Source organism: Nanorana parkeri, unplaced genomic scaffold (genome assembly GCF_000935625.1).
Source record: "Nanorana parkeri isolate BGI_ZX_2015 unplaced genomic scaffold, ASM93562v1 scaffold711, whole genome shotgun sequence".
NCBI lineage: Eukaryota > Metazoa > Chordata > Amphibia > Anura > Dicroglossidae > Nanorana > Nanorana parkeri.
The window spans coordinates 579,387-588,484 of record NW_017306979.1 but is presented as its reverse complement, the minus strand read 5'-3'; the positions used below and the strand labels follow the sequence as shown (position 1 = coordinate 588,484).

Genomic DNA, 9,098 nt, shown 5'->3' with positions numbered 1-9,098 from the left:
GGGAACATGGAGCCAGCTTCCCGTGCAATCAGGAAGCTGGTTTTCTGATTGGCCCGGGAAGCCGGTTCCTTGCTGATTGGCCAGGAAGCCGGCTTTCCAGCCAATCAGCATCAAGCCAGTTTCCCGGTCAATCAGGTCATTACTCGCCACCCGGCTTCCTGATTGACCGGGAAGCAGGTTTCCCGGCCAATCGCAATCAAGCAGGCCAAACAACATGGAGCCGGCTTCCGTGGCAATCAGGAACCTGGGCGGGATGTCATTACCTGCTGCCCGGTTTCCTGATTACCAGGAAAGCCTGCTCTATGTCAGCGGAAGCACCGGTATTAGTATTCAGTGTAGGCGAGATCCGAAAGCAAAAAAATCGGTACCCGAAAAACCGGTATTGGTGCATCCTTAGTAGTTTTTTTTTAAATGTCCACACCCCTGAATTAATATCTGACCCAGCTGCTCTACCCCTTCCTTTATCTCCCTACAAAACCTTTTATGTAGCTATTGTGGAAGGAATAAAGGGGAATACTATATAGTGTCAATTGAATGACAGTTCTGAGCCTGCAGGAGCTGCTAACATCGCATCCAAGTGGGTGGCTCCCAGGTGCGCACATATCATGGGGACATTGTTGTTGAAATAAATGGTCTGGCAACAGGGTCTCTTTAAAGAAGAAGTCTCATCTTGCATTATTTATCACAGCTCAGCCACCTAACTCTCACAGTGTAAGTTGTTATTTATTCCATGCTTCTGTGAGGAGTAGAAACCAAGACACAGACTTTGACAGCTCACTCCTATTCATTCCCGACCACACTCTGCAGAGGAGAAAGCTTCTTGATCGACAGCTCTTATGCCACTGTTTCTGCAGAACACAAAACAATGTTCCCCTTCCAGTTCTAAGACCTATGCTGATTCCTGTGTGAGTGTGCCCCCTCCCTTTGCATTCTTCTGATTTGATTCTGAAAAGTGCAGAGACAGTGATTTTTAACTTTTTGCTTATATTTTTTGAAAATAATTGTATTTTTTTTGGGTTGTAATAGGACAATACTTTATTATACATCTCCTCAGATGCTCAAATTGACAGTAAAGCTTGCCTTCGTAAGATTTATCGAAGCAGAAAGTAAAGTAAAAAATAAAAATAAAATATAAAAAATAAAAAATGTCAATGTTTATAAAAAATAAATAAATATAAAATATTTTAAAATATTTTAAAAAGTTAGAAATTTGTTTTTTTCTGTACAACATTGTTTTTCATTTCGGTTTTGTTTTTGAAATGCTCATTTTGGTGCACCTCTAATAGAAATATTTACTAACAAAATATGTTATGGAAGCATTGCAGTGTTCTGAAAACAAATACAAATTAGAAATGTTACTATATAAACAAATATAATACACATAAGTGATGTGTTTTTTTTATAATACCAAATCCAACAGGAGTATTAGTATTTGAAAACAAATATTAACAAAACAGCTTTAAAAACTATGATAAATTTCACACATAAACAACATACAGTATGTGATAATGTCCTTTAATAGTGAATAATAGTCCATAAAAGAGATGTCTCCGATATTTCACAAGTGATAAAATTGTATTCACAATGTAATTTGAGGATGTGACATTGTGTTTAACAGACATATTTACTGACAAAAGGCAAACAGTCAGTTGGGAGCTCATAATACTTATCAGCTACTTGCCTGGCAACCAACATCGTCTAATTTATGCTGACATTCAGACTTGATAGAGGTGTTCACGTAGCTATTTTGGCTAACAATCAAGCTGAATGTTAACCATCTACAACTTGCCAAAATTTGTTAAAGGGTAAAGCTACTAAAAAGTTATATTTCAGCTACAGGTAGTGCGTGGTGGACTTGTAAGTGCTTGGAAATGCTGATAACTGTATCTACCTGCCACAGTTCCCAACTCTTCTTCTGTTCTCCTGAGAGCTTTTACTCATTCACTAAAGGGTTAATTAAAATGAATATAAACACACAACACCATAAAATTCCTTTAATTGAACAAAAAACAAAACATGAATTTTGGACGATTCTTTTATTTAAAATAAATTAAAAAGATGTCCCACAAAGTCATTCCAGCATCGGCCAATTGAAAAAAAAAACCTCCACGATGCAATGTCTACTTCTGGCAGAGGGCAGAAATAAACAAAGCTTGTTATTGGCCATTTTAAATTGCAATAGCCAATAGCAGGCTGGCTATTGCTCCGCCTACAGCCTTCTGTCAATCAGCAGAAGAGCGGACCTGAGAGAGAAGTTTCTCTCTCAGGTCCGCTCCTCTGGGACTGACAGAAGGCAGTGGGAGGCAGCCATTCTGCTATTGGCTATTTTAAAGTGCAATAGCAAGCTGGCTATTACTCCGCCCACTGCCTTCTGTCAGTCCCACAGGAGCGGACCTGAGAGAGAAAGTTTTCTTGCCCCACCAGGCTGCTGCTCGGATTAAGGGTCTGATATGGGATTTTAGCCAAAATAGCTATGTGAACACCTCTATCAAGTCTGGATGTCAGCATAAATTAGACGATGTTGGTTGCCAGGCAAGGAGCTGATAACTATCCCCATTTAAAAAAAACTTTTTTGGCATTGGGGTTCCCCCTTAAAATTCCTACCAGACCTAAAGGGTCTGGTATGAATTGCCAGGAACTGCATGCTGTTTTTATATTATAACTATTTCTGTGAACAGCAAAAAAGTTTTGTGTATTCTGTGACAGCTGCCAGATTCTTTACATTGGGATGTAGGTATCCTCAAAGAAGCAGAAGCTGTAACAGAATAACACAGCTCTCTTGGCTGCTTTCATTATTTACATTTTGTAACAATATTGTTACTTTGTTTTCATTTGAGATACAAGTGTTGTGTTTCGTTTCCGAATGAAAATCGGATGTATCAAACATTCAGATTCATTCAGATTCGTTATTCCTGTCATTTGAAAATTCGGATGCATCCGAATGTACAGAAATTTGTACGAATTTCAATTCGGAACGAAACAAATTGCACATGTCTAGTGACTACAGTGTTTCATATTTGCTGATATGTGCATCAGCCCTAGATATTGCAGATGAAGTAATAGAGTCGACCAGACTTCTCTAGATTTAAAATCTACCGAAGTTCTCCACAGTCTGAATGGTGATGGATAAGAGTAAGGCTCCACGTTCAATAGAAGGTCAAGGTACAATTGGTATCTCTCTCAACCTCAAAGGGGCTAACACTAGCGCCAACGTCTTGCTGAACACCTGAGGAGCCATGGCTGGACCAAAAGGCATTGGTACAAACTGATAGTGCTCATTCTGGTAGCTGGGAACTGCAATGGGGGATTTTGAAAAAATACCATTCAGCTGGCATTGGGTTTTTTAAAGCTGTTTAAAGGGCAACATTAAAAAAAACACAAATGCTTTAAATAACATGCATGGGGGATGCCTTAAAGCTTCATATAAAGATACAGAGTAGTTTGATGTAGTGCTTTAAAAGTGAGATTTAGAAAAAGAGAAAGCCGGTGTGGGGAGTGATAGTAATGAGGTCTGAGCAACACAGTTACAATTAGGAAGTCTTGTATGGATATGGCTGAATCAAATATAAAAGATTCCTTGCATTCCACAGTCCCCTCTGGCCTTGCCCATATGCATTTAAGAGTAGTCAGTTATCTGCTAATTTGCCCCTTGATAGTTCTAGATTTTACAATATCCCACAAAGTGTTCGAGTTGTTTATATTTGACATAGCTGCTTATGAGGATTCTCATAAAGCACTAATGAAAGTCAACCAAGATTAATTGCAGATCACCAATAAATTAGCACTCTACAGATCTAGTTAAACACAAGATGGCCTGGCACGGATAACGGCATGATAACGACCCAGGTGAACTCCAATTCACCTTGAGCCATGAACTGAAAGTTACCACCAAATTCAAAAGTTTAAATCTGGTGATGATATATTAAAATTAACCGTATATATATTGTCCCCCACCTGGATTTCCACTCGCCCCCACGCAATTTTCACTCGCCAATTGCGAGGGGGCGAGTGGAAATTTTGAGCCCTGCCCTAGAGGATTGACAAAAAGTGATTGTGCAGGGCAGTCAGGGAGCTCTCGTTTAACATCAACAAAAATGCTCTCACCATCTACCAAAACCAGGACTTTGTTAAAGTTTTTGAATTGTCACTGCCTTTGTTGAGAATGGTGTGTTTCTGTTAAAACACGTGGTGGCAGCTATTGTTTTGTGTGTAAAAGGTTAACTGCGGAGTTAACGAACCCTAGTGATGATCGCTCTCAGTCTGCTGGACTAAGATTGTTGACCTGCAAGCTGGGAAATCTCGGTGCAGGTGAGGCTGGGAGTGTAATCACCACGTCCTTGTGATGACTCGGTCGGTTCGGAACTCCGTATAGTCACGTGCTATTGCCGTACATGGGGTTCGGATCAGCCACATGGGGTTCCCCTTAAGACCAATACCTGTTGGGATTGCTTGCTCACTTCCCTCACTTTTCCGGCCATCCAGGCTGCATGTCTGGGTATAGGTCTGGTTAGAATATAAAGTGGAACCCCATGCCATTTTTTGTAATTCATTCAATTAATCATATTTGGGTGCTGCTTCTGTATATCAGCAAATTGTAAAAGAAAAAAACAACTGCGCAGCAAAATATGAATTGCCGGTGTACGCTGTCACTGATGCTGTCTGTAAAAATCATACTGTTGTAACACCATGTGCAGCTTTAAGCCATCTCAAAGTATGTTATTTAAAGTATTTGTGTATTTTCAACGTCGCCCTCGAAGTCACTCGAAAAGACCCTCTTCCCACTCTACAGCATTATTTAAATTTCTTTATTACATGTCCCCCATGATACTGCCTAGCGCCCTGACCTTTTTTTGACAATAGCTTACCTATTACCCTTGAAACTGGCTAGAATTTAGCATTAAGATTTGTCTCCCATAGGCCTGGTTCACACCTGTACGTTTTGTAGCGCGTTCAACGCTCTACGAACGCTCTACAAAACGCTCAAACATGAAAATCCCATTGTTTTCTATGGGTATGGTTCACACCTTGCCGTATTTCAGCCTGTCTGAACGCGCTACAAAACGGCCTACGCCTGAAAAGGTACATGAGCTTCTTTGCGGCGTTTTTGTCGCGCGTTTCCATTGGGATACAGCCAAGTAGCCCTCGGAAAAGCGCGTTTGTCGTGCATTTTTTTTTACAGCAAATCGCGGTAAAAACGTGCGTCACGAAACGCGCGACAAACGCGCATATTCGATACGCCTAGGTGTGAACAGAGCCATAGACTTCAGCGGGGTTTGGTGTCACCGTCTGGGAACCATTGGCACTTGGGAATGTGAGTTCTGGGTTTCGCGAAGAAGCCCAAGACTGACGGAGCGGGAGTCATGCCTGTGGCACCAGTCACATAGAGTATAAGGACAGGGTGACTTCACATTTGGCGTGGTTGTGCTAGAGGGCAGAATCTAAGGAGTGCCAGGTCCCCATCATCCCCCTGATGGTGGGGATGTTGTGCTTCAGGACAGCTCCCAGATTGCGGCCCCTCCAGCACACCTGTGCAGACAAAGCTGAAAACAGCACCGGGGAACTGGATTCAGTGACAGGTAGAAAAGAAGTCTAAAACCAAAAGGTGTAGTATAGTAGCAGTGGTACTATAGAAAAGACTAACATAACACAGAGGTGCAGGATGAAGGGGAAAGTGTGTACACAGAGATTCAAGATACAGTAGCAGATACACACAGGGAACGTGCATACACTGAGGTTCAGGGTATACAAGATGACACACCCACAGAGAAAGTGAATTGCGCTGATGTGTAGGATACACTGGGGAAAGTGTGTGATAGTAGTGCAGGAACACTAGGTTGAAGACTCCAACACTGCAACACAGGATAACACCTCAGGCAGATACACAGAGGACACAGGTAGATGGGGAAATGCAGACACATGCATTGCACAGTGCTGCAGATTGACACAAATAAAATGAAAAGCTCAGAATATACAGGAACACAAGGGGACAAGGGGACACAAGGGATACACATCGGGGCATCCTACAGTACTGCAGTTCAGAATGCGCACTGCAAGCTGAGGCACCGAGGAAGCAGGACAATGGGGGATTGCAGGAGCTGGAGTGAAGGAATACAAAAGATGTGGATACAAACAGTACAAACAACTCCCAGTACAAAGGGAACTCAGAGCAAACAGGACTGCAGAGAAGAACAAAGCAGGTAATGCAGCCAACACATAAATCCTCAGGGGTACACAGGAAGCCACAGGAGACCAGAAAGCATGGGGATCCAAGAAAGCACAGGGAAACTTGTAATCACAGGATGTCTCAGGAATCACTAGGAACACAGGAATCACTAGGAACACAGGAATCACGATCAACAAAGGGAGTCCGGCAGCTAGTGAACAGACGCGTTGCTCAACCCCGAGCAACAGCTGAGCTAACCCTAAATAGGGAAGGTGGAGACCAGATTGGCTGCAGCCGCGTGACCTCCCAAGGAGAAAAATCTGGGAAACAGGGCAAAGGGAAAAACACAGCACAGAAGCCAGGTATGTGTGGCATTTGGGTTTTGCAGACGTCAGATTCGGCTAATCCTGTATGAACTGAACCCAGACAGATTCACTCATCCCTAGTCATTATAACTATGACAATCACTCATTTGGAAGGCTTCTGTTCCTAGAATGGCCAAGCTTTTGAAAATAATGAAACACTTTTAGTGAAAAAAGTACTAATTGCTATGATTATGAGGTTTTATATTTTTCTGAAAGTTTCCTTAAGTCATTTTGTAGTGCTGTTTTCAATAACCATGTCATTAATTGTGTAAACTGTTCAGACATTCTCCTCACAATTAAACCTATCTATTCCACAATTTTTTTTTTTAGGATCTTATTTGTCTCATATTGACTACAGGATCTTTTTCTTGTGTTTTCCTTGCTTAGTGGTGCACAAATTTGATTACGTGTTTGCTGAGAATGGAACGGTTCAGTACAAAGATGGTCAACTGATTTCAAGACAAGTAAGACAAAAGTTTATTTGAATTTCTCAAAAGCATAATTTCCTCATAACATTATTCTCAATACCCTAGATTCATCATTTTACTTATTATGTACTGTGTATTTTTTTTTAATCCAAAATATGTTATAATGGTTACTGCTTACTTGTAAATTGTTTGTTTGCTAAAGGAAAAAATAAAAAAGTATATAGGTCACAACTACTAACCTACTTATTGAAATAATGAGAATAGCCCTTACATTAATTTATCAGTGCATACTTGTTTTACGGTCATGGACTCCAAAAGCCTTGAAGTGAGATGGTCAGCATGACATCAAAGCAAATAGCATTGTCAGTAGGTCAGCAATGGTATGCTAAATACTTCCTCATGACAGATTACCATCTATATGTTAACACTAGGCTTGAGAGAACCAGCTATACAGGAAGTTTGGAGAACCCAGCAGGAAATCCAAGGACCCTAAATATAGCACTTTTTTTCAAGGTGAATTTGCAAGCTTATTTTAAAAAAAGGCATTAGTAGCTGGGAGCTAAAATAGGGGATTTAAAAAAAATACCATTCAGCTGGGAGTAGATATTTAAATGCAGCTTAAAGGGCAACATCGAAAATACATATATTCTCTAAGCAACATGCTTGGGGGATGCCTTAAAGCTGCATGTGAAGTTTCAAAACAGTACAATGTAATCCTTTGAAAGTGAGGGCAGCAAGCAGCCCCATCTTCCTTTACTAAACCAGGCCACATGCATTTTAACATAAGAGGGGCACCTTGCAAGGAGGGGGGCGACCAAGCCCCTAATCATTATAGCTGGTCCATGATTAGATGAGGCTTCTGATATATAAACGAACGCAGGAAACGGGTTGGCACCCTCCCTCCCTTGTGGTGCAGCTTAAGTGTTCTCTCATTGTGAAGTGCCCTTCAGCTAAAATTGTAAGCTTTTTTATCTTGTAAATTTTTGTAGCCATTTCTATTTTGAGCCCTAAATCAAGTTCTATGAGGTGAACATTTCTCTAGATGGCAGCAGAGTACCATAAATGCCTAAAAAATTCCTAGAAAAATAGTGGCAGTTAAATTGTGTACTTTTTCAGCAAATGGTAAACACATAAAACACAATAGTATTCTATGCTATGTTATTTATCTAATTTTTAAGAACAGCTCAATTGATATAATAAAGGGAAGAATGTATTACATATATATATGTATATGTGTAGGCCTCTCACCCGATGGAGTAGTTTTGCAATGGCCATTAATGCACTTTTGCACACATTGTGCACTACTAAAGTTTTGATCATGTCTATGATTATGGCCAATCCTCTCTGCTGCACCCATTCATATGTTGCAGAATCAATTAGGACAACTGCAACCACCTTGGCGATCTCGTCTGCCACCGCGTTGTAGTTCTTGAAGTCTGGGACTAGGAGCATAGGTTCATCAACATACCTCTCTTTTATGATGCAGGAGTGAGCTTCTTTCCATATGTAGTCCCAGATTCTCAATTGTAGATCCAGCAACATGTATGACATTGAGGGCCATTGTTTACATTGTTGTGGGGATTGAGTTATAAAGTATACCCTTTACTATTTCCCATTAGGGAGGCAGGATATCAGTTGGCCTCCTTATGCTAAAAGGGACTTCTAGATTCTAGAAGTCCCCCCCCTCGCCACCCCCACCCCCCACATACATACACACACACACACACACACATCCCCTTTGGTGAGCAGGATATGAGGAAGAGGCCTTTGTCTTTCAGCTTTCAGACAAGTTGCCATGAAAGGTGGGGAGGCTTGGCTGATGGAAGCTGTTTTATTACTACGGGCAACAAAATATTTTCTTCTTTTAAAAATTTCCATACATAAATTATAAAGAGTTATCCTGGTTAAAAGTACAGTAACCCATTGCAACTAACCAGAATCTATCTTGTATTGGTCTGATTTCAGCAGAATGAATTCTAAATAGTTGTTATGGAATACTTAGGTATTAGCACTTAAGAAAATAAACTTTTTCTTGAACAAGGTTGATAGTAATATTTAACAAAATGAAAAAATATCTGTACAGATTGAATGCTATTAAATATACTACCGTTTTGCACTTCTGGGAGTTAGTAAAGAAGTCTA

General features: G+C 40.7%; 1 protein-coding gene across 1 annotated transcript in view; it reads left to right on the top strand.

Moving 5' to 3' along the window:
• The window catches only part of PMM1 (phosphomannomutase 1), a 56,396-nt gene that overhangs the window by 22,913 nt on the left and 24,385 nt on the right, over positions 1-9,098 (top strand). The window contains exon 3 of the mRNA XM_018563922.1: positions 6,916-6,992. Within this exon, the coding sequence (XP_018419424.1) occupies positions 6,916-6,992 (77 nt within the window). The remainder of the gene's footprint in view (positions 1-6,915; positions 6,993-9,098) is intronic.